Here is a 25,691-nt window from a genome sequence, read left to right on the forward strand (position 1 = left end):
ACATATAATTAAGTTCAAAAGCAAAATACTTCGGATGCTAGAAATCTGAAAAAACAAAAACAAAAATTGCTGGAAAAACTCAGCAGGTCTGACAGCATCTGTGGAGAGAAAGACAGAGTTAACGTTTCGAGTCTGGATGACCCTTCTTCAGAACTAATTAAGTTCACTTGTTCTTGCGCTTCACAGTTTCTTCACCTCTAGAGAGATTGTTTCCATCATATCAGGTGGTGTAAAGGCAGCAGCACCGAGGTGAACAGGTTTGACTGTTATCTATCCCTATCAGGGATTCCAGGGTGAGTGACTGAACGAGTTGGATGCACAGTAATGTTTCTTGGACTTTTCCCCAACAATGTTTCTTGACCATGCCGATAAACTAAAGAAATTCCATTCATAGCTCAGGTTGTCTTACAGTCAATGATGCTCTTTGACAATAAGACATAGGAGCAGAAATTAGGCCATTCGGCCCATCGAGTCTGCTCCGCCATTCAATCATGGCTGATAAGTTTCTCAACCCCATTCTCCCGCCTTCTCCCCGTAACCTTTCATCCCCTTTCCAATCAAGAACCTATCTATCTCGGTCTTAAATACACTCAATCACCTGGCCTCCACAGCCTTCTGTGGCAATGAATTCCATAGATTCTCCTCATCTCTGTTCTAAAAGGTCTTCCTTTACTCTCAGGCTGTGCCCTCGGGTCCTAGTCTCTCCTACTAATGGAAACATCTTCCCCACGTCCACTCTATCCAGGCCTTTCAGTATTCTGTAAGTTTCAATCAGATCCCCCCTCATCCTTCTAAACTCCATCGAGTATAGACCCAGAGTCCTCAAACGTTCCTCATATCTTAAGCCTTTCATTCCTGGGATCGTTCTCGTGAACCTCCTCTGGGCCCTCTCCAGGGCCAGAACATCCTTCCTGAGATACGGGGCCCAAAATTGCTCACAATATTCTAAATGTGGTCTGACCAGAGCCTTATAAAGCCTCAGCAGCACATCCCTGCTTTTATATTCTAGTCCTCTCGAAATAAATGCCAACATTGCATTTGCCTTCCTAACTACCAACTCAACCTGCAAGTTAACCTTAAGAGAATCCTGGACTAGGACTCCCAAGTCCCTTTGCACTCCAGATTTCTGAATTCTCTCCCCAATTAGAAAATAGACCATGCCTCTATTCTTCCTACCAAAGTGCATGACCTCAGACTTCCCCACATTATATTCCATCTGCCACTTCTTTGCCCATTCTCCTAAACTGTCTAAATCCTTCTGCAGCCTCCCCACCTCCTCAATACTACCTGTCCCTCCACCTATCTTTGTATCATCTGCAAACTTAGCCAGGATGCCCTCAGTTCCTTCATCTAGATCATTAATGTGTAAAGTGAAAAGTTGTGGTCCCAACACTGACCCCTGCGGAACTCCACTAGTCACTGGCCGCCATCCTGAGAAGAACCCCCTTATCCCCACTCTCTGCCTCCTACCAGACAGCCAAACTTCTATCCATGCTAGTACCTTGCCTCTAACACCATGGGCTCTTATCTTACTGAACAGCCTCCTGTGCGGCACCTTGTCAAAGGCCTTCTGGAAGTCCAAGTAGATAACATCCATTGGCTCTCCTTTGTCTAACCTACTCGTTACCTCCTCAAAGAATTCTAACAGATTTGTCAGGCATGACCTCCCCTTGATGAAACAATGCTTACTTTGCCTGATTTTATCATGCACTTCCAAGTATTCTGAAATCTCATCCTTAATAATGGACTCTAAAATCTTACCAACGACCGAGGTCAGGCTAATCGGCCTGTAATTTCCTGTCTTTTGCCTCACTCCCTTCTTAAACAGGGGGGGCTACATTAGTGATTTTCCAGTCCTCTCGGACCCTCCCTGACTCCAGTGATTCCTGAAAGATCCACTAACGCCTCCACTATCTCTTCAGCTATCTCCTTCAGAACTCTGAGGTATAATCCATCTGGCCCAGGTGACTTATCCACCTTCAGACCTTTCAGTTTTCCTAACACCTTCTCCTTGGTAATGGCCACCATACTCACCTCTGCCCCCCGACTTTCTTGAACTTTGGGGATGTTACTCATCTCTTCCACCGTGAAGACAGATGCAAAGTACCTATTCAGTTCCTCCGCCATTTCTTTGTTCCCCACTACTACTTCTCCAGCATCATTTACAAGCGGCCCAATGTCCACTTTTGCTTCTATCTTACCCTTTATATATCTAAAAAAGCTCTTGCAATCTTCTTTTATATTACTGGCTAGTTTACCCTCATATTTAATCTTCTCCCTCCTTATTTCTTTTTTAGTTGTCCTCTGTTGGTCTTTGTAGGCTTCCCAATCCCCTGCTTTCCCACTGCTCTTCGCCGCATTGTGTGCTTTCTCTTTAGCTTTTATGCTGTCCCTGACTTCACTTGTCAGCCATGGTTGCCTCATCCTCCCTTTAGTATGCTTCTTCTTCCTAGGGATGAATTTTTGCTGTGTCTCACAAATTACTCCCAGAAACTCCTGCCATTGCTGTTCCACTGTCTTTCCTGCTAGGCTCATCTCCCAGTCAATTCTGGCCAGCTCCTCCCTCATGCCTCTGTCGGTGCCTTTATTCAACTGTAATACCGTTACATCTGATTCCAGCTTTTTCCTCTCAAATTGCAGGGTAAATTCTATCATATTATGGTCACTTCCTCCTAACGGTTCCTTCACCTTAAGCTCCCTTATCAAAACTGCCTCATTACACATCACTAAATCTAGAATTGCCTGTTCTCTAGTGGGCTCCACCACAAGCTGCTCCAAAAAGCCATCTCGTAGACATTCCACAAATTCCTATTCTTGGGATCTACTTCCAACCTGATTTTCCCAGTGAACCTGCATATTGAAATCCCCCATGATCACTGTAACCTTGCCTTTCTTACACCCCTTTTCTATCTCCTGGTGTATCTTGTGCCCCACATCCTGAATACTGTTCGGAGGCCTGTACATAACTCCCATTATGGTTATTTTACCTTTGCGGTTCCTCAAATCTACTCCCACAGATCCTACATCATCTGACCCTACATCATTTCTTGCTATTGATTTAATTTCATTTCTTACTAACAAAGCAACCCCACCCCCTCTGCCAAGCTGCCTATCTTTTCGATAGGATGTATATCCTTGGATATTTAGCTCCCAGTCCTGATCCCCTTGCAGCCATGTCTCCGTAATGCCCACCACATCATACCTGCCAATTTCAATCTGCGCCACAAGCTCATTTACCTTATTTTGTATACTGCGTGCATTCAGATACAACACCTTCAGTCCTGTATTTCCCGTCGCCTTTCTCATTGTCGTCCCTTTATCTGATGTGCTTGAAGTTAGATTCCTAGCCCTTTCCAAACACTCTGTCCTATTTTGTGTTCTGGGGACTTTAATAACCTCTCCTGGGCTCTCCTTTCTTTTCAGTTTTTTCATAATTTTCCATGAAGTTGAATCCACCCCCCTCACACGCTAACCTGCTGCTTTGTTTCCCATTAGTCATACTTCTTGGAGTTTTACCCTTCCCTCCCCCCAACTTTCTAGTTTAAAGTCCTGTTGACAACCCTATTTACCCTTTTCGCTAGAACATTGATCCCAGATCGGTTCAGGTGGAGACCGTCCCAACGGTACAGATCCCTCCTGTTCCAATACTGACGCCAGTGCCCCACGAAATGGAACCCCTCTTTCCCGCACCACTCCTTTAGCCACGTGTTTACTTACCTTATTCTCACGTCCCTATGCCAATTTGCACATGCCTTGGGTAGTAATCCGGAGATTATAACCCTTGAGGACCTGTTCTTTAATTTAGTTCCTAGTTCCTGATAATCCCCAAACAGGTCCTCTTTCCTAGTCTTACCTATGTTATTTGTCCCGACGTGGACCACAACAACTGGATCTTCCCCCTCCCTCTCCAATATCCTTTCAAGCCGGTCAGAGATGTCCCTCACCCTGGCACCGGGCAGGCAACATACCATGCTGGAATCTCGAACCTGCTTACAAAGGAAGCTATCAATTCCCCTAATTATAGAATCCACTACAACTACCACTTGTCTTTTTGCTCCCCCGTCTTGAATGGCCTCCTGTGCCATGGTCAGCTGGCTCATCCTCCCTACAGCCCTGTTCCTCATCCACGCAGGGAGCAAGTACCTCGTACCTGTTGGACAAGGTCAAGAGCTGAGGCTCCTCTGTTCCTGAACATAGGATCCCTCTACCTGCCTCACTTGCAGTCACATCCTGCTGACCCTGACCACTGACTAAACTTGAGGTACTTAATCTATCGGGTGTGACCTCCTCCACAAACAAAGCGTCCAGGTAACTCTTCCCCCTCCCGGATGTGCCGCAGCGTCCGGAGCCAGAGTTCCTCCAGCAACCAACACTTGCAGCAGATGTGGTCACTGCGGCTCGCAATGGGATCAGCCAGCTCCCACATCATACAGCTACAGCACATCACCTGCCCTTTCACCTTTGGAAGTGTCATCACTCCTGTATCCAAAATTATGGAGGGTCTGGACATAGGTAGGGAATAACTGTTCCCACTCGTGAAAGAGGGCACAGATTTAAAGTAGTCAGTAAAAGAAGCTAAAGCGACATAAGGAAAAACTTTTTTCATGCAGCGAGTAGTTAGGGTTTGGAATGCACTGCCTGAGAGTGTGGTGGAGGCAGGTTCAATAGGAGCACTCAAAAGGGAATTAGACTGTTATCTGAAAATGAGGGACGTGCAGGTTTACGGGGACAATGCAGGAGAATAGAACTAGGTGAGTTGCTCATTTGGAGAGCCGGTGCAGACACAATAGGCCAAATGGCCTCCTTCTGTGCCGTAACAATTCTGTTGCAAGGAAACACAGAACCTAATGTACGCACAGCAAGGAAACGGCTAGTCAAGCTTAGGTGTTGACTGGCAGATAAATACGGGGTTAACTTCCCTGTACTTCTTTCAGTAGCACAGTGGGACCTTTTATATCCAGCTGAGCGGGCAGATAGAGCCCCAGCTTAAAGTCTCATCTGAAAGACCACACTTCTGACAGTGTAGCACTCCCTCAGTATTGCACAGATGTCAGCAATGATTTTGGGCTTAAGTCCTGGACTGGGACTTGAACCCACAATCTTCTGACTCAGAGGAGAAAGTGCAACAAACTGAGCCAAGTCTGATTCCAACATGTTTTAAGTCCAGCCCTAGGAAAGTACTGCCCTGCATTATGTTACCTCCTGGCTGCTCTGAGGCTGCTTTCACATTGCTGTGTTGGTGCCAATGGCTCACACACCCCAGCCAGTGGGCACCATAAAGTGAGCTTGCTAAGGGGGTGGCCAGGGGGAAGAGCTGATTAAAAAAAGGTCTTACCATCCACTGGCACTTAGTTAAGTAAAGCATGTTTATTTTGGGGTTACTGCCAATGCCTAAGCAACAGCAACAACAACTTACATTTATATGGCATCTTTAACATGGTAAACTGTCTCAAGGTGCTTCATGGGAGCGTAATCAGACAACGTTTGACACCAGGGCCGGAATTTTCCAGCCCCTCACGCCGGCGGGAGCTTCCGCTCCCGCCGATGTGAACGGAGATTTCAATGGCTCGCCGCGCCCCCCCACCCACCCCACCTACCCCTGGGGTGGTCAGCATACTTGGGGTTTAACTACCTTTCTCTGCCTTGCCCATAGGCCACAGAAGCTTTCTCATTGCCAGGTTTCCCATGCTTCCTTGCTCTGACTATTTACACCTCCTCAGAATCCGTCTTTTGTCACCAAACCTGTCCCAGTGTCACCCACTTTCACCTTACAGCCTTCGCACTTTTGTCATTTTATTACTTCTACCCCCATCCCTTCGTACTTGCACCTGCCGCCTTTTCCCTGGTTCTGTATTAGTTTAAAAGCTGCTCATTGCTAACTTTTTCCAGTTCTGCAGGAAGGTCATCGACCTGAAACGTTACCGCAGTTTCTCTCTCCACAGATGCTGCCAACCCTGCTGAGTATTTCCAGCATTTTCTGCAGTGGCTCATTGCATATTAATCCCAGTTAATTGGATGTAGGTGGTGGGCATTAGCATGGTTCCGAAAGGCAGGGCAGATGGAGCCTCCGGCACACCGAGCAGCCCAGCCGGTGCTCAGCAACAATGAATTTCCACAAATGAGGGACTCAACTAGCAAACGAAAGTGATGAGCAAGTTACAGTCAATCTCACCAGTAGAACTAAGCTGCATATTTTCATAAACCTCAATGAAAGGAGCTACTAGTCTAAACGACGAGTATTTGACAAGCCTTTTAGCAAAATTTTCAGCTTGTCTCCGTTGGTAACGCTGTGTCAGACGGCTGTGGCCCCAAACCCCACTACAGATGAGGAAACAACCTAGAGTGACACTTCAGAATTGGAGGAGTGCTGTTATTGGAGGCGCCCGCTTTCGGGTGAAATGTTAAACGGAGGCTCATCTGTCACCTAGGGATTTGATCCATTCATTGACTGTCCAGGTTCTCTCCAGTTATGCACGTAACTGATGGAATTGCATGTAGGTGTAGAAAGTTTTTTTTTTAAAGTCTCTCTGTTTTGCAATAAATAGACAGACTGAAACTGTGGTTGTTGGGTTAGGGGATGTGTGCTTGTAATGTGTATCTCTGTAAATAAATGCTTATAAAAATGTGTAAAGATTGCCTCTAGTTCTATCCTTCACCACCTGGCTTTCTAGTTTAGAACACAATGAATCAAATAGTTGACGTGCACAAAGATTCAATTGGCAACACCTCAGAATTTGTTACAGTCTAAAATAGATGAAAATGTCAGAGAGATTACCTCTGAGGACATTTGTTGGATGTAAATCCCGGTGAGCGAATCCAGCTCCATGCAAAACCTGAAGAGCGTCAACCAACTGCTTCATTATTTTAGGAGCCTTCTCTCGAATTTCCGTAGGCCACTTGGTCACACATTCCTCGAGATTATACTCATAGAGATTCAGGCATAAATAATCGCAAAACTCATCACTTTCCCAATGCAGGAGGTTAACAAACAGGCTGCTACCATTGATCGTAGGATCTCTGAGGCAATCCATTTCATTTTTGGCTTCTTCACTGCCGTTCCTGTGACATTTCACTGCCACTTCAATCTCATTGTTATAGAAACCAAGGTAGACTTCCGTTATGTTGTCTTTCGTAATCTTAAAATCCGAAATTCTGGATAGTTTTAGTTTCCCAGTGGGGGCACGGGGTTCCACCTGCAGTTTCCCCAGAGTTTCATGCCAGCGCACACTATGCTCCTTCCATCTTGAAGGAGGTCTGATGTTGGATGTCATCGCTGCCTCATATTTAATCAGCACATTTGCTGTTTTATTGTCATAGTTCCTTCTGGCTATCATTAACGGTGTAATCCCGCTATTATTCGCACAGGAGACATCAGCTCCTTTCTCACACAACATTTTTGTCAATGAAACATCTTTATTTTCAACCGCTGCTATTAGGGCTGTCCGCCCTGAATTATCTTGTGCATTGATTTCAATTCTTTGATCCTTTAGCAGAAGTTCAACCACCTTTGAAATCTTCTTTTCTACTGCAAGGATCAATGGCGTTTTTCCATTGTAATCCCGAACATTTAGATTCTGTGTGTGCTGCATCAGCAGTTGCATCACAGGGCTTTTCAAGGTAGATTTGGTCAATGCAGTACTTAGAGGTGTGTTTCGATTTTTGTCTATGATGTTAACATCAGCTCCATGTTTCAACAGAGTCTCCGCAATTGCTTGGCTGTCTATCTCCAAGGCATGGATTAACGCTGTTTTGCCAAGGTTGTCAGGCGCATTAACATCTGCATGCATTTCATCCAACAGGATGTCAACAATGCTCTCATGACCTTTTGCCACAGCATCAATCAGGGCAGTCTTTCCTCCTTTTCCCACCTTCTTTTTGGCATCAGACACTTCCCTGTGCTTGTTCACCTCAGCGTTCTTCTGGAAGAGAAAGCGTAGAGCCTCCTCTTTACCGTACTGTGCTGCTTCCATAAAGGCAGTAAAACCGTTGTCATCCGTCTCATTGATGTCTGCACCCAGGGTTAGAAACTTTCCGATGAGATTTACATTGCCAGTTATTGCAGAAACAATGAAAGGTGTTGCTCCATTTTTCTTCCTAAGCCCTGGAGCAGCCCCATGTTGCAACAGTAAGTCAATGATGTTTTCATACTCTGCTTGTACAGCATTAAGGAGCGGTGTCCAACCATTATCTGGCATCTTATAGTTCACGTTTGCTTCGTTACTCAAAAGCAACTTGGCAACACCTACATGACCTTTTGTTGCAGCAAGACATAAAGCAGCTCCAAACATATCAGCATCAAAATTCTTCAAGGCTCCGTCTTTGATCAATCTTTCGACTTGAGAGAGATCAGGATTTCTGGACTCACAGAGATCGCGAAGCTTTTTACCAAGTTCTGTTCCATAAAGAGCTTCAACCAATTTCTTTTCTTGTTCCGCCATGCTTTTCTTGTTGAAGTTTAGCTTCCTTCCTATTTAGAAGAAACAAATCAAAATAATGATTGCACGGTAAGGGGTAAACTGACTTCAGAACATCCAACTTGATCTTCTAGACATCCAGTGATCCTTTAGTTCCTATTAACAAAGTATTAGAGTTTCAATCAAGACTTTATTGTACAGGTTGTCCCCAGTTCCCCATGGTCCTTCCAACAAATCCCTACGATCTTTTCTTTTTCAATCTTGTTTAATCACTTCCTATTAAACTTTTTTTTTGATTTGCTCATGGGATGTGAGTGTTGCTAGCAAGGACAACATTAGTTCCCCGTCCCTTGAGAAGATGGCAGGGTGCCACCTTCTTCAACCGCTGCAATCCATCTGGTGTTGGTAAACCTTAGGTACTATTAGGGAGGGAGATCCAGGATTTTGACCCAGCTGCAGTGAAGGAACAGCGATATATTTCTAAGTCAGGATGGTGAGTAACTTTGGAGGGAACTTACAGCTGGTGGTGTTCCCATGAGTCTGTTGGCCTTGCTCTTGTAAGTGTTAGAGGTCGAAGGAGCTCTAACACTAGGAACTAAATTAAAGAACAGGTCCTCAAGGGTTATAATCTCCGGATTTCTACCCAAGGCACGTGCAAATTGGCATTGGGACGCGAGAATAAGGGAAGTAAACACATGGCGAAAGGAGTGGTGTAGGAAAGAGGAGTTCCATTTCGTGGGGCACTGGCATCAGTATTGGAACAGGAGGGATCTGTACCGTTGGGATGGTCTCCAACTGAACCGATCTGGGACCAATGTTCTAGTGAAAAGGGTAAATAGGGTGGTCAACAGGACTTTAAACTAGAAAGTGGGGGGGGGGGAGGGAAGGGTAAAACTCCAAGAAGTATGACTAATGGGAAACAAAGCAGCAGGTTAGCATGTGGGGGGGTGGATTCAACTTCATGGAAAATTATGAAAAAACGGAAAAGAAAGAAGAGCCCAGGAGAGGCTATTAAAGACCCCAGAACACAAAATAGGACAGAGTGTTTGGAAAGGGCTAGGAATCTAACTTCAAGCACATCAGATAAAGGGACGACAATGAGAAAGGCGACGGGAAATACAGGACTGAAGGAGTTGTATCTGAATGCACGCAGCATACGAAATAAGGTAAATGAGCTTGTGGCGCAGATTGAAATTGGCAGGTATGATATGGCGGGCCTTACGGAGACATGGCTGCAAGGGGATCAGGGCTGGGAGCTAAATATCCAAGGATATACAACCTATCGAAAAGATAGGCAGCTTGGCAGAGGGGGTGGGGTTGCTTTGTTAGTAACAAATGAAATTAAATCGATAGCAAGAAACGACATAAGATCAGATGATGTAGAATCTGTGTGGGTAGAGTTGAGGAACCGCAAAGGTAAAAAAAACCATAATGGGAGTTATGTACAGGCCTCCGAACAGTATTCAGGATGTGGGGCACAAGATACACCAGGAGATAGAAAAGGTGTGTAAGAAAGGCAAGGTTACAGTGATCATGGGGGATTTCAACATGCAGGTAGACTGGGAAAATCAGGTTGGTAGTGGATCCCAAGAAAAGGATTTTGTGGAATGTCTACGAGATGGCTTTTTGGAACAGCTTGTGGTGGAGTCCACTAAGGAACAGGCAGTTCTGGATTTAGTGATATGTAATGAGCAGATTTGATAAGGGAGCTTAAGGTGAAGGAACCCTTAGGAGGAAGTGGCCATAATATGATAGAATTTACCCTGCAATTTGAGGGGAAAAAGCTGGAATCAGATGTAACGGTACTACAGTTGAATAAAGGCAACTACAGAGGCATGAGGGAGGAGCTGGCCAGAATTGACTGGGAGATGAGCCTAGCAGGAAAGACAGTGGAACAGCAATGGCAGGAGTTTCTGGGTGTAATTTGGGAGACAAGGCAAAAATTCATCCCTAGGAAGAAGAAGCATACTAAAGGGAGGACGAGGCAACCATGGCTGACAAGGGAAGTTAGGGACAGCATAAAAGGGAAATCAGGGGTTTGGGAAGCCTACAAAGACCAACAGAGGACCACTAAAAAAGAAATAAGGAGGGAGAAGATTAAATATGAGGGTAAACTAGCCAGTAATATAAAAGAAGATTGCAGGAGTTTTTTTAGATATATAAAGGGTAAGAGAGAGGCAAAAGTGGACATTGGGCCGCTGGAAAATGACGCTGGAGAAGTAGTAGTGGGGGACAAAGAAATGGCGGAGGAACTGAATAGGTACTTTGCGTCAGTCTTCACAGTGGAAGGCACGAGTGACATCCCCAAAGTTCAAGAGAGTCGGGGGGCAGAGGTGAGTATGGTGGCCATTACAAAGGAGAAGCTGCTAGGAAAACTGAAAGGTCTGAAGGTGGATAAATCACCTGGACCAGATGGATTACACCCCAGAGTTCTGAAGGAGATAGCTGAAGAGATAGTGGAGGCGTTCGTGGTGATCTTTCAGGAATCACTGGAGTCAGGGAGGATTCCTGAGGACTGGAAAATCGCTAATGTAACCCCCCTGTTTAAGAAGGGAGTGAGGCAAAAGACAGGAAATTACAGGCCGATTAGCCTGACCTCGGTCGTTGGTAAGATTTTAGAGTCCATTATTAAGGATGAGATTTCAGAATACTTGGAAGTGCATGATAAAATCGGGCAAAGTCAGCATGGTTTCATCAAGGAGAGGCCATGCCTGACAAATCTGTTAGAATACTTTGAGGAGGTAACGATTAGGTTAGACAAAGGAGAGCCAATGGATGTTATCTACTTGGACTTCCAGAAGGCCTTTGACAAGGTGCCGAAGAGGAGGCTGCTCAGTAAGATAAGAGCCCTTGGTGTTAGAGGCAAGGTACTAGCATGGATAGAAGATTGGCTGTCTGGTAGGAGGCAGAGAGTGGGGATAAGGGGGACCTTCTCAGGACGGTGGCCGGTGACTATTGGAGTTCCGCAGGGGTCAGTGTTGGGACCACAACTTTTCACTTTACACATTAATGATCTAGATGAAGGAACTGAGGGCATCCTGGCTAAGTTTGCAGATGATACAAAGATAGGTGGAGGGACAGGTAGTTTTGAGGAGGTGGGGAGGCTGCAGAAGAATTTGGACAGTTTAGGAGAATGGGCAAAGAAGTGGCAGATGGAATTCAACGTGGGGAAGTGTGAGGTCATGCACTTTGGTAGGAAGAATAGAGGCACAGATTATTTTCTAAATGGGGAGAGAATTCAGAAATCTGGAGTGCAAATGGCCTTGGGAGTCCTAGTCCAGGGTTCTCTTAAGGTTAACTTGCAGGTTGAGTCGGTAGTTAGGAAGGCAAATGCAATGTTGGCATTTATTTCGAGAGGACTAGAATATAAAAGCAGGGATGTGCTGCTGAGGCTTTACAAGGCTCTGGTCAGACCACATTTAGAATATTGTGAGCAATTTTGGGCCCCATATCTCAGGAAGGATGTTCTGGCCCTGGAGAGGGCCCAGAGGAGGTTCACGAGAACGATCCCAGGAATGAAAGGCTTAACATATGAGGAACGTTTGAGGACTCTGGGTCTATACTCGATGGAGCTTAGAAGGATGAGAGGGGATCTGATTGAAACTTACAGAATACTGAAAGGCCTGGATAGAGTGGACGTGGGGAAGATGTTTCCATTAGTAGGAGAGACTAGGACCCGAGGGCACAGCCTGAGAGTAAAGGGAAGACCTTTTAGAACAGAGATGAGGAGAAACTTCTTTAGCCAGAGAGTGGTGAATCTATGGAATTCTTTGCCACAGAAGGCTGTGGAGGCCAGGTGATTGAGTGTATTTAAGACCGAGATAGATAGGTTCTTGATTGGTAAGGGGATCAAAGGTTACGGGGAGAAGGCGGGAGAATGGGGTTGAGAAACTTATCAGCCATGATTGAACGGCGGAGCAGACTCGATGGGCCGAATGGCCTAATTTCTGCTCCTATGTCTTATGGTCTTATAAGGAGCCTTAGGGAGTTGACATTTCCTCAGTACCAGCAGTGCAAAGGAACATCATATTCCATGGAATATTGATCATATCAGTGTACTTGTCCCTGTAACTATCAATTCAGTTCTTATTGATCCAGCGCTCCCAATGCTCTTTAATAGCTAGAGAAACCTCTATTCCATGTACAAAAGTCAAAGGAGTATGAGAGTAAATATTACAGCCAGAAAAGGAGAAAATAGCTTTGAAGCACTATTATTTAAGATCATCATCTGTTTACGGATTTTCCATGGAATCTCAGTTCTGTGTTATTTTGGCATTAAAGTGTGTTCTTGTTCTGTTGATGTTCAGTAACAATAGGATCAGTCCTGGCAACAGGAAATGGGACTACTAGAGCCAGAAAATTGGGCAAATAATGGCTTTCACTAGAATCCCAGTTAATTAATGTCTTTTTCTAGACAACCTCGAACATTCATGACATGCTGTCACTGATGCCACATGATAGCTCCAATGTAATATTTGAATTCACGTGAATGGACCCTGTGGAATCTCTGATCCATTTAGGATGCGGTTGCTTTGAGGATTCGTTTGCTCACTTGACGGGGTGAATAGATCCAAATTATCAAAGGATCCTCTAACAGCTGCTTTGTGTCATTTTTAGACATTTATAATGCCATTTTATGTTATTTATTTTAACCAGAACATTTACAAAACGGAAAAACCCAGATGAATATTGTTTACACAAATTCCTAGAAAGCTAAATGTAATTGAAGCATGTACAGGGGTACTGCTGTAAGGGGGCTACAAATTTGTGTGCCCTGCTTTTGGGCACGGGGCTAATGATTCATGGCCTACCTGCACCTGCTTGGATCAAGGAGGGCAGCATGTATATATGTACACATATTATATACATACACATATATATTACACACGTGCACATATATACTATATATGCACAGAAACAGATATGAATATAGACAGGTTGAATGAGTGGGCTGATCGAATATAATTTGGAACAAGTGAAGTTATCTATTTTGGTAGGGAGAATTAAAAAGCAGAATATTTTTGAATAGTGAGACACTGGGAACATGTTGCTATTCAGGTATTACTGTTCCCTTAAGGATGGATCAAGGAACGTTAATATTCAAGCAATTAGAAGAGCAAAAGGAAAGTTAACCTTTATTACAAAGGGATTCCAATGTAAGAGCAAAGAAGTCCTATTACAATTATATAGAATCTTGGTGCGGCCATAGCTGGAGCATTGGCAAGTATAGATCTTAGGTGTTGCCATGTCAGAATAAGGGATCGACTATTTAGAACCAAAATGAGGTGAATTGTTTTCACTCAAAGGATTGTACATGTCTGGAATTCTTTAAACTAGAGGGTTGTAAATGCTCGTATTTCATTCCTTGAGTGTATTTGAGACAGGGATTGATAGATTTTTGGATAATGTGGGAATTAAGACTTCTGGGGATAGTGTGGAGATGGGGGTGGCAGAATTGAGATGGGTCAGCCATGATCTTGGCTGAATGGGGGAGCCGGTTCAAAGGGCCGAATGGCCTCCTGCTGCTATTATTCTTACATATATTCTCTCAAATTTGGTGCATCCATCTTACCTATCTGATTATAGTGTTTGGATAAGTGGACACCATACTGCAGCCTTCTTAACGCTGTCAGCTGCTTCTGCATTCAGCAGAGAACTCCAACAGCATTCCTCAGAAACCATGTGATACAGCAGTCTGCTTTTCATAAAGGCAGGCAGTCCACGTTGAAGGGAAGATACACTGTTCTAACATTGCTGCAAATTAAATGATGGCAAAGTGAACACCAGGATGGAGAGAGGGTTCCAAGGCTGGCGGATGAGTGATGGACGCGGCTTGAAGGAGAGGCAACATGGTTCCACAGAAGGGCACACGCAGAAGTGAATGGGAGCAGGCAGTTAGGGAGGTCAATGAATGGAGTCTGGCCCCTAGGACCTGGTAGCAGTGCCACAAGAAGTCTAATGGCTTCTCACAAATGGTCAAGGTCACTGAATGCATCTTCTCATGACATCTCCTACCCACCACACTACCAAACTCTTTCACTGTTCAAAGCAGCAGCCCCTGGAACTCAGGACTCACACATTACACCCAGATATTCCCACCTCACTCACAGGCACTTACCAATGATGCCAGGCTCACACCCATCTCTCATTGCCTCCTCATCTCTGCCTGCAACATGTGGCAATGAGCGTAGCGAATCTAATTAAATCATAACATCAACCGTTCTTATGGCTGAGCTTTAATACCCACAAGCTCAGTAGCAGAACGTCAGGAATGAGGGACTTCAATCGTGTGGTGAGACTTAGAGCAGATTAGGTTATGGAGTTATGGAATTAAAGTGCAGGGGGTTAAGGAATTATGGAATAATCCAAGTTATGGAATTCAATGCGGAGAAATGTGAGGTAATACATTTGGGGAAGACAAATAAGGCAAAGAATACGCAATAAATGGGAGGATTCTGAGAAGTGTAGAGGAACAGAGCGGCCTTGGAGTGCATGTCTACAGGTCCCTGAAGGTAGCAGGACAGATAGTTAAGAGGCTAAGACGAAACATAGAAATTTTCTTTTGTTAGCCAAAGTATAAAATATAGGAGCAGGCAGATTATGCTAGAACTGTATAAAACACTAGTTAGACCACATATACAGAATATTTTTGTACAAACAGAACAAAAACCCAGCTGAATATCGTTTGCAAAAGTCCCTAGAAAGCGGAATGGAAGTGAAGCATTTATAGTAGCTCCGCTGATAGGGAGGGAGGAGCTAGAAAGTTGTGTGCGCTGGATTTTGGTTGAAGGGTCTGTGTATGCAGTTCTGGTCACCACATTGCAGGAAGGATGTGATCTCACTACAGAGGGTACTGAGGAGATTTACGAGGGTGTTGCCAGGAATGGAAAATTTTAGCGATGAGGAAAGATTAGATGGAGTTGTTTTCTTTGGAACAGAGGAGACTGACAGGGGATTTAATTGAGGTGCATACAATTATGAGGGGCCTAGACAGAGTGGATAAGAACAACCGATTTGCCTTACCAGAGAGGTCAATAACCAGCGGTCATAGATTTAAAGTAATTGGCGGAAGGAATAGAGGGGAGTTATGGACTAATTTCTCACTTAAAGGGCGGTAGGGATTTGGATCTTTCTGCCTGAGAGGGTGGTAGAGGCAGAAACTCCTCTTCACATTTAAAAATCACTTGGAAATGCACTTGTGGTGCCGTAACCAACCGGGCTACAGTCCAAGATCTGGAGAATAGGATTAGTGGATAACTCTTTGGCAGTCCGCACAGATGTGATAGGTTGAATATCCTTCTTCTGTGCTACAGATTTCTATGATTCTATGAGAGATTGTTTAAAATTATGAGGGATTTTGACAAAGTGAAGAGGGAGAAAGTGTTTCTACTGACAGGGTGGGTGCCAACCGGAAGACAAAGGACTAAAATAATTGACAAAAGAAAAGAGGCAAGATGAGAAATACCTTTTTACACAGCAAGTTGCGGTGATCTGGAACGCGCTGCCTGAAAGGGCAGTGGAAACAGCTTCAATAATAACTTTCAAAAAGGAATTGGATAAATACTGGAAAATGTTCAGGACAATGAGACGAGAGCAGGGGAAATGGGGCTTTCAAAGGGCTCAAACAGGCAGAATGGCCTCTTCTGTGCTGTGTGGCTATATATGAGTAGACACAGAATGTGACAGACTCCCTAACTGTCCTGTGCACTGAACATGCCACACAGCCCTTCTAAGTGTTTCATGAACCAGCGATCATAATAAAAATAGCCTTTGTAAGCGGACTTTGCAGCTTACAGTGTCAGACTGTTATCTGAGATCTTGTGTCGAGTTACAGGACATAGGCTTGTGAAGCAGTCAGGCCCTGGACACGACAGTGCCTTACCAATCAAGCTGGATGCTTAATGCTGTAGATTAAACGGTCCAATTGCAAATGGGATTTAATAAAACAACTTCCCTTATCCATTCCGACCAAAATCACGTGAAAGAAAAGGCTCACGCTTTCAGGTATAAAACAGGTGCTGGGGTTTGTCAGGTTAAAACATTTGCTTCCACCCGGAAATTTAATCCTTGCTTCAATCTGTTTGGCAGGTTGTGACAAACCCAAAATTAAACTCCAGCAGGAGCCAGTTGACAAATATCACATCACCTGGAAACAGCTTGTTCTCGAGGCACTTTCGGTTTCAATGTTAAAGTCGTCCTTGCAGAAACGGAGCAAATCAAACCTTTGCCACTAAATCAAACAAGGGACTCAGCTATTAAAACGATGCGAGTCTAAACTCAGTTTCACCTACTCACAGACCGTTTGTCCAAAGTTCTTTTCTCTTTTAACGAATGGATTCAGCAACTTTCGTCCTGCTTTCCGGTGTTTTCAGCTTGCTTTTAAAGAGGGTGGGTGTGGTGCTGAGCCTCGTTCGAATGCATAGTGGCCAGCCCTCCCCCAATGCATATTGAACTAAACCGCTGAGCAAATGGATAGGTAAACTACTGTGTGCAAGTGTGATTCAGAGTCCTTCCATCATCTATAAAACAGCTTGCAAAGCTCTCAAACTTCACTCTGGGCGGCACAGAAATTGGGAATTTCTACTGGGAAAAAAATCCAAATTCCATTTGACAGCAAAGCCCATTTTGCCAGGGGGAAGTTTCCATGTTTTTAGTAAGAAAGATTTGTATTTCTATAGCGTCTTTCACCACCACAGAAGGTTCCAAAGCACTTTACAGCCAAAGGAGCATTTTTCAACCGTGTTCATAGCTGCAATCATAGAAGCATACTTCACAGAAGCAGGTTATGCAGCTCATCGTCTCCATGCTGGCTCTTTTCAACAGCTGTCCCAATGAATCCCACTCGCAACTCTTTCCCCTTTAAATACTTATCCAATTACCCTTTTAATATTACTATTGAGCCCAATTCCATCTCCTTTTCAGACAGTGCACTCCAGATTTTAAGAAAACACTGGGTAATGTGGCAGCCAATTAGCGCACAGCAAGATCTCACAAACTGCAACATGATAATAATCAGGTAATCTGCTTTAGTAGTGTGGGTTGTGTCATGATGCTGAAGGAAAAAACACCGAATTGCATCCAGAAACACTAGACTTTTAAAAATAAGTCCCGAGTTTTTTTAAAAAACGCAAACAAGCCATTGGCTGGAATGTTGCAGGGTGTCAGCCTAAGAGGTAATGGAGCCCCACCCTGTTGCCAGACAAGATACTTCTAAAGACATCCAGAAACAAATTGCTCCCTTCGGTATAGACAATGGGACATAATGGATGATGATTGGATCATCTCATCAAGAAATCCTGTGAGCAATGTCCAGACAGATTTGTGAATTTGTTTCCACTTGGAATATACAGAGAAGGGGTTAAAGTGAGCTGAAAAGCTGCCTCAGTGTCTGTCTGTTGGTGGGTGTTCTGAGGGAGCAAGTGCTGGAAGTTTGACTCAGAAGTAACAGCCACACACAGAACCCCCTGCAAATTGCCATTTTGCAGGCATCCCAATCTCTCTCCCCCTCTCTACCAAAGTCAACGATGGTGGAACCTCGAAACTGACTATTCGTCTCTGGAGTCAACTCTACTGGAACCTCGAAACCAATTTATCTAACAGAGTCAACTCTGCTGGAACAATGAAACCGACTATTCGCCTACCTAAGTCAATTCTACTGGAATCTCGAATCGCAATGTCCGCAAATTTCGATCACCTACCCCCCGCCCTTGAGTCAAGGACTGTTCCATAGAGACACGTAACATCTTTCTTTATTTTTTTTAAGAATCTGAAAACCCAAGTATTTACTAAAAGAATGAAGCCACAACGTTCACGGTTTAAGTCAAAATAATGTTATGACACAAAAATCAAAGAACATGAATACAAATAACCACAACCTATTTAAATAGTTACAATAAAGATATTAAAAGTACAATGGACACAGTTACTTATTCTCTAAACCGAACTTCTTAACTCAAATTTTCTTTTATACCCATTTGACTTACACCCCCAAAAGTCAAGTCAGATACTTTATCAGAAACTGGAAGATGAACCACGTGGTCAGAGTACTGTTTCGAATTTTCATAAAGGGGTTGAGATTTCTTGGGCTTTCCACTTACCTCCAGCAAGGCTGACCCTTCAAATCACCTCATACGTCCCACGGTTGTAGACTCCCAACTCAACAGGCGTTGCTAATGTCTTAAGTGTAGCCACCTTGCATCAGAACTCTCCAGTTCTAATGTTCTTAACTCTGGAGTTTTGCATCTAAAACTCCCTCTCTCTCTTCTCAGCTTGGTTATCCCGGAAGCCCAACTCGCTCTTAGTGGAATCCTTCAATGATCAAGAGTTTTAAAATACCCCTTTAGCCAACACACAGAACTTCAACTGAATCCTGCTGGAAAGAGATATTCCCTGTTCCAGCCACAATGTATTCAATCCGGGCTCAGCACCACACCCACCCTCTAAAGACAAGCTGAAAACACAGGGTCAGGGGGAAAGCAGGACATATGTTGCTGAATCCATTCGTTAAATAAAAACAAAAGAACTATGGACAAACAGTTAATGAGGTGAAACTGAGTTTAGAATCAGATCATTTTAATAGCTCAATCTCTTGTTTAATTTAATTTTGATTTAATTTGCTTTTCTTCCAAATCAAAAACTAAAACCCTGCTTGAGACGACAGACAGACAAACAGACAGACAGGCAGACAGACACACTCTACTCACCCCTAATTAAACAAAAGAAAAGGGTTCAATGCTTGCAACACAGCACTGTGATGGCTGAACCACTGTTCTCATCTTTCCTTTGTAATTCCCCTCAAGCATGGCATTTAATTATTCTTTAATTCACTTTGAATTTATTTAATTCTCATCCAACGACAGCCAAGTTTGATTTTCACGTTTACTTGCGTTTATTATTGTAAAGGAAGGTTCTCCCTTTCTCCTGGGCCTGCTGGTCTAAGCCACCAGTAGGCCTCGGAGCTCAGGCTGCTTCTGCCATTTGACTTGGTGCCTCAGTGGACTGCTTCCCGCTTGGAGATGTTCACCCATCTATTCACCGACCAGCGATGCAGATTACAGATTCAGGTAAGGCTGACATCAACGGGATTTGAGAAAGTGTCCACAGCGAAATGGGCAAAACTGTTAATTGATAAAATGACAGAAATATAAAAAGTGCAAAGGATATTACAATTAGTATAAGCATTTTTACTATTATATTAGGAAAAAAGAGTGCAGTCAGGAGCAATGTGGACCTCTTGAAAACCATTTACAGTGATATTGACAATGAAAATAAGGAAGTGGTGAACATGGTGAATAATTAACTACTTTGTCAGAATTTACAGGAGAGGAAGTGGTCAACATACCCGAAATCACAAGGAAATTAATACTGAGTCAAGGACAGGAACTCTACAAAATTAACACGAGCTAAATAACAGTAATGAAGAAAACAATGACACTAAAAAGTAACAAATCCCCAGGACTTGGTGGATTTTGAAAGAAATAAGGTGGGAACATTGCAGATACTCTGGCTACATAATCTTCCAAAGTTCTCTCAATTTGGGAACTTTCATTTAGATTGAAAATTGTGCATGTCACTCCAATACTTAAGAAAGGTGAGAGATAAAGATCTGGGAATTATAGACCAGTTAGGCTAACATCTGTTGTCAGGGATATTAGAGTCTATAAATGAGCTAAGGGTGACTTAAAACCTTGAAAATTTTCAACTGATCAGAGAGGCAGTATGGATTAGTAAAGGGTAGGTGATACTGGACAAACCTGATTGAATTTTTCGAAGAACTGACTAAAGGGAACAGAGGTCAATCATCTCAGTCCCAGGACATCACTGCAGGAGTTCCTCAGGGTAGTGTCCTAGGCCCAACCATCTTCAGCTGCTTCATCAATGACCTTCCCTCCATCATAAGGTCAGAAGTGGGGATGTTCACTGATGATTGCACAATGTTCAGCACCATTCGCGACTCCTCAGATACTGAAGCAGTCCATGTCCAAATGCAGTAAGACCTGGACAATATCCAGGCTTGGGCTGACAAGTGTCAAATAACATTCACACCACACAAGTGCCAGGAAATGACCATCTCCAACAAGAGAGAGCCCAACCATCTCCCCCATGATATTCAATAGAATTACCATCGCTGCATCCCCAACTATCAACATCCTGGGGGTTATCATTGACCAGGAACTGAATTGGACTAGCCATATAAATGCTGTGGGTACAAGAGCAGGTCAGAGGCTGGGAATTCTGCGGTGAGTAACTCACCTCCTGATTCCCCAAAGCCTGTCCGCCATCTACAAGGCACAAGTCAGGAGTGTGATGGAATACTCCCCACTTGCCTGGATGAATGCAGCTCCAACAACACTCAAGAAGCTTGACACCATCCAGGACAAAGCAGCCCACTTGACTGACATCTTATCCATCACCTTAAAGATTCACTCATTCCACTGTTGCTGCACTGTGTCAGCAATCTGTTATTGGTACAAGACGTACGGCAGCAACTCACCAAGGTTCCTTCAACATCATCTTCCAAACCTGCAACCCCTACCAGCTGGAAAGACAAGGGCAGATAGGTGGGACCACCTACAAGTTCCCTTTGCAGTCACAGGTCATCTGACTTGGGAATATATCGCCGTTCCTTCACTGTCGCTGGGTCAAAATCCTGGAACTTCCTCTCTAACAGCACTGTGGGTGTACCTACACCACATGGACTGCAGCAGTTCAAGAAGGCAGTTCACCACCACCTTCTCAAGGGCAACTAGGGATGGGCAATAAATGCTGGCCTAGCCAGCGACGCCCACATCCTGTGAATGAATAAAAGAAAGACCAGAGCTAGGAAGGAAAGCAGATTAGGGGTCTTTAAATGAGTCAAGATCTCCAGTGGGTGTAGGAGGGAGAGGAGAAAAGAGCCACAGATACTCCTTGGTGGATGAACCCAGCCACTGGGAGTGTGGCAATTCATGCAAGCCTGCGTCTTATTGCGACTTTGGAACATCTTCACCTCACCACTGGAGACCTTTAGCTGTCTAGGCCCTAAGCTCTGGATTTCTTTTTATCTCTTTCCTCCTTTAAGATGCTTCTTAAAACCTGCCTCTTCGACCAAGCTTTAGGTCATCTGACCTAACATCTTACCTGGTTCACGGTGAAATTTTTGTCTGATGATGCTCCTGTGAAGTGCACTACACAAATAGAGAATGACGGAAATACTCAGCAGATCAGACAGCATCTGTAGGGAGAGGGAGGGAGTTAACGTTTCGGAGGGGGGTCAGTGGGCGAGGTGGGGGTGCAGTGTTGATGTTCTTTTACAAGTATTTTCCTTTTATGTAAATATAAGTTGTTGTTGTCATCCCTAATACTGAGCTTTGCCTTCCTGAAGCTGAGGCTGGAATTCTAAATCAGCCCCATGGCAACGGGCTTGGAGGCTGGGAAGCAGCCAGTAAAATGGCAGGACAACGTGGAACGGAGCCCCAAAGCCTTCCAGCTGCCAGGCCAATTTTCCAGGATTAGGTTTAGAGTCATAACAGCACAGACAGAGGCCATTCAGCCCATTGGATCCATGCCAGCTTTCTGTAGAACAAAACAATCAGGCCCATTCCCTATCTTTATCCTTGTAACCCTGAAGGATTGTTTCGCTTAAGTGCCCTCCCCTTTCAGCATTCTGAAGGGACCATTCCCTCAGCGGTGCCCTGGTCCTCTCAATCACCCCATCCCCTTCCGATGGCTCCTTCCCATGCAAGCACTCCTCACTGCCCAAACATTCCTTCCAGGTGAAACAGTGATTTACTTGTACTACCGTCAATTTGGTCTAGTGTATTCACTGCCCACAGTGCGGTCTCCGTACACTGGGGAGACCAAACACACACTAGATGATCGCTTTGCAGAACATCTTCGCTCAGCCCGCAAGCATGGCCCAGACCTCCCTGTCGCTGGCCATTTTAACACTCCACCCTGCTCTCTTGCCCACATGTCCGTCCTTGGCCTGCTGCATTGTTCCAGTGAAGCTCAACGCAAACTGGAGGAACAGCACCTCATCTTCCGACTAGGCACTTTACAGCCTTCCGGACTTAACATTGAGTTCAACAGCTTCAGGCCATGAACTCCATCGCCCATGTTGATTTTTTGATATGTTTTGATCTTTTTTTTTGCGACAGTGAAGGAACGGCGATATATTTCCAAGTCAGGATGGCGTGCAGGGTCTATCCCCCCATTGCAGGGACTCTCAGGGTGTGTGGATGGGGAGTCGGTTTGTGGTGTTGGAACTCTGACATCCCATGCTTGTTGCTGGAGAGTAGTGACACTGGGACATGTGAGTTGCTCAGACCCCACCCTGTAACGAGACAAACTGCACAGAGGATTTGTATCACTGCAGCCGCCATTGTAAAGGGGAGGTGGGAGACTGAAGTGAGGTGGTTAAGACACCAGAGCAACTCATGCAGAGCAAGATACAAAAACACACATTTTAAACAAAGACCCCAGGGCATCAGTTTTGGTGCAGCTGGTTTCTAATTCAAGAGACTCAATGAAGACACTGGGATATTGCTGGAGATCTTATTGACAGAATCACAGTGCAGAAGAGGCCCTTCGGCCCATCGAGTTTGCACCGACACGTGAGAAACACCTGACCTACCTACCTAATCCCATTTACCAGCAATTGGCCCATGGCCTTGAATATTATGGCGTGCTAATTGCTCATCCAGGTACTTTTTAAAGGATGTGAGGCAACCCGCCTCCACCACCCACCCAGGCAGTGCATTCCAGACGGTCACCACCCTCTGGGTAAAAAAGATTTTCCTTACATCCCCCCTAAACCTCCTGCCCCTCACCTTGAACTTATGCCCCCTTGTGACCGACCCTTCAACTAAGGGGAACAGCTGCTCCCTATCCACCCTGTCCATGCTCCTCATAATCTTGTACACCTCGATCAGGTCGCCCCTCAGTCTTCTCTGCTCCAACGAAAACAACCCAAGTCTATCCAACCTCTCTTCATAACTTAAATGTTTCATCCCAGGCAACATCCTGGTGAATCTCCTTTGCACCCCCTCCAGTGCAATCACATCCTTCCTATAATGTGGCGACCAAAACTGCACACAGTACACCAGCAGTGGCCTCACCAAGGTTCTATACAACTCCAACATGTCCTCCCTACTTTTGTAATCTATGCCTCAATTGATAAAGGCAAGTGTCCCTTTTTCACCACTCCATTGGCAAGCCCCTTTGCCTTCAGAGATCTATGGTCACACACGCCAAGGTCCCTTTGTTCCTCAGAACTTCCTAGTGTCATGCCGTTCATTGAATACTTCCTTGTCAAATTACTCCTTCCAAAATGTATCACCTCACACTTTTCAGGGTTAAATTCCATCTGCCACTTATCTGCCCATTTGACCATCCCGTCTATATCTTCCTGTAGCCCAAGACACTCAACCTCACTGTTAACCACCCGGCCAATTTTTGTGTCATCCGCAAACTTACTAATCCTACCCCCACATAGTCATCTATGTCGTTCATATAAATGACAAATAATAGGGAACCCAGCACAGATCCCTGTGGTACGCCACTGGACACTGGCTTCCAGTCACTAAAGTATCCTTCTGTCATCACCCTCTGCTTCCTACAACTAAGCCAATGTTGAATACACCTTATCAAATTACCCTGTATCCCATGTGCATTTGCCTTCTTTATAAGTCTCCCATGTGGGACCTTGTCAAAGGCTTTGCTGAAATCCATATAAACTACATCAACTGCACTACCCTCATCTACACACCTGGTCACCTCCTCAAAAAATTCAATCAAATTTGTTAGGCATGACCCCCCCTCTGACAAAGCCATGCTGACTATCCCTGATCAAACCTTGCCTCTCCAAGTGGAGATAGATATGCTCTTTCAGAACTTTCTCCAATAGTTTCCCTACCACTGACTTGAGACTCACTGGCCTGTAGTTCCCTGGCTTATCTCTACAACCTTTCTTAAATAGCGGAACCACATTAGCTGTTCTCCAGTCCTCTGGCACCTCCCCCGTGGCCAGAGAGGAATTAAAAATTTGGGTCAGAACCCCTGCGATCTCCTCCCTTACCTCCCTCAGCAGTCTGGGACACAAATCATCTGAACCTGGAGATTTGTCCACTTTTAAGCCTGCCAACACCTCCAATACCTTGTCACTCCCAATATCAATTTGCTTAACAACCTCGCAGTCTCTCTCCCCGAGTTTGATACCTTCATCCTCATTCTCTTGGGTGAAGACGGATGTGAAGTATTCATTCAACACTCTAGCGATGTCCTCTGGCTCCACCCATAGATTGCCCCCTTGGTCCCTTATGGGCTCTACTCTTTCCCTGGTTATCCTCTTCCCATTGATATACTTATAGAACATCTTGGGATTTTCCCTACTTTTACCAGCCAGAGCTTTCTCATATCCCCTCTTTGCTCTTCTAATTGCTTTAAGCTCCACCCTGCACTTTCTGTACTCCACTAATGCCTCCGCTGATTTGCTTCCCTTGTACCTGCCTCTCTTTTCCTTCTCATCATTACCTGAATATCTCTGGTCATCCATGGTTCTCTGGGCTTGTTACTCCTTCCTATCACCATAGAGGGAACATGTTGAGCCTGTACTCTCCCCATTTCCATTCTGAACACCCCCCACTGTTCCTCTTTACATTTCCCCACAAGTACCTGTTCCCAGTCTACCTTGGCCAGATTCTGCCCTATTTTACTAAAATCCACTCTCCCCCAATTCAAAACATCTTTTTGCAACTTGTCGATTTCTTTGTACATAACAAACTTAAACTGTACCATGTTGTGGTCGCTATTGCTAAAATGCTCGCCCACCACCACCTCAGCCACCTCTCCGGCTTCATTCCACAGAATTAGGTCCAGCATTGCACCATCCCTTGTTGGACCCTCTACATATTGACCTAACAAATTCTCCTGTACACATTTCAAGAAATCCACTCCATCCAAGCCCTTAACACTTTGTCGATCCCAATTAATGTTGGGAAAGTTGAAATCACCTAACATAATTAACCCATTGTTAGTGTTTTTACACACCTCCACAAATTGTGCATATATTTGCTCCTCAATTTCCTGCTGACTATCTGGGGGTCTATAATAAACACCTAACAGTGTGGCTGCCCCTTTTTTATTCCTAAGCTCTACCCACAAACTTCATTCAATGCCCCCTCCAAGATATCATCTCTCCTTACTGCAGTAACTGACTCCTTAACCACTAATGCAACGCCTCCTCCTCTTTTACCCCCTCCCCTGAAGATTCTATATCCCGGAATGTTGAGCTGCCAA

General features: G+C 44.7%; 1 protein-coding gene across 8 annotated transcripts in view; it reads right to left on the minus strand.

Annotated features, from left to right (window-relative positions):
* LOC144692509 (2-5A-dependent ribonuclease-like) overlaps positions 1-25,691 on the minus strand; it is a 45,477-nt gene that overhangs the window by 17,487 nt on the left and 2,299 nt on the right. For 2 of the 8 annotated variants that reach the window (XM_078561463.1, XM_078561467.1), the window contains exons 2-3: positions 19,301-19,531; positions 6,776-8,467 (exon numbers count right to left, since the gene is read on the minus strand). In XM_078561463.1, the coding sequence (XP_078417589.1) occupies positions 6,776-8,438 (1,663 nt within the window). In that variant the 5' untranslated portion in view covers positions 8,439-8,467; positions 19,301-19,531. Of the gene's footprint in view, positions 1-6,775; positions 8,468-15,879; positions 15,988-16,701; positions 16,841-19,300; positions 19,532-20,167; positions 20,248-25,691 lie in introns of those variants that run through there. The other 6 variants (XM_078561465.1, XM_078561460.1, XM_078561464.1 and 3 more) reach the window with 6 other exon arrangements.

The sequence above is a fragment of the Cetorhinus maximus genome, chromosome 17 (genome assembly GCF_964194155.1).
Source record: "Cetorhinus maximus chromosome 17, sCetMax3.hap1.1, whole genome shotgun sequence".
NCBI lineage: Eukaryota > Metazoa > Chordata > Chondrichthyes > Lamniformes > Cetorhinidae > Cetorhinus > Cetorhinus maximus.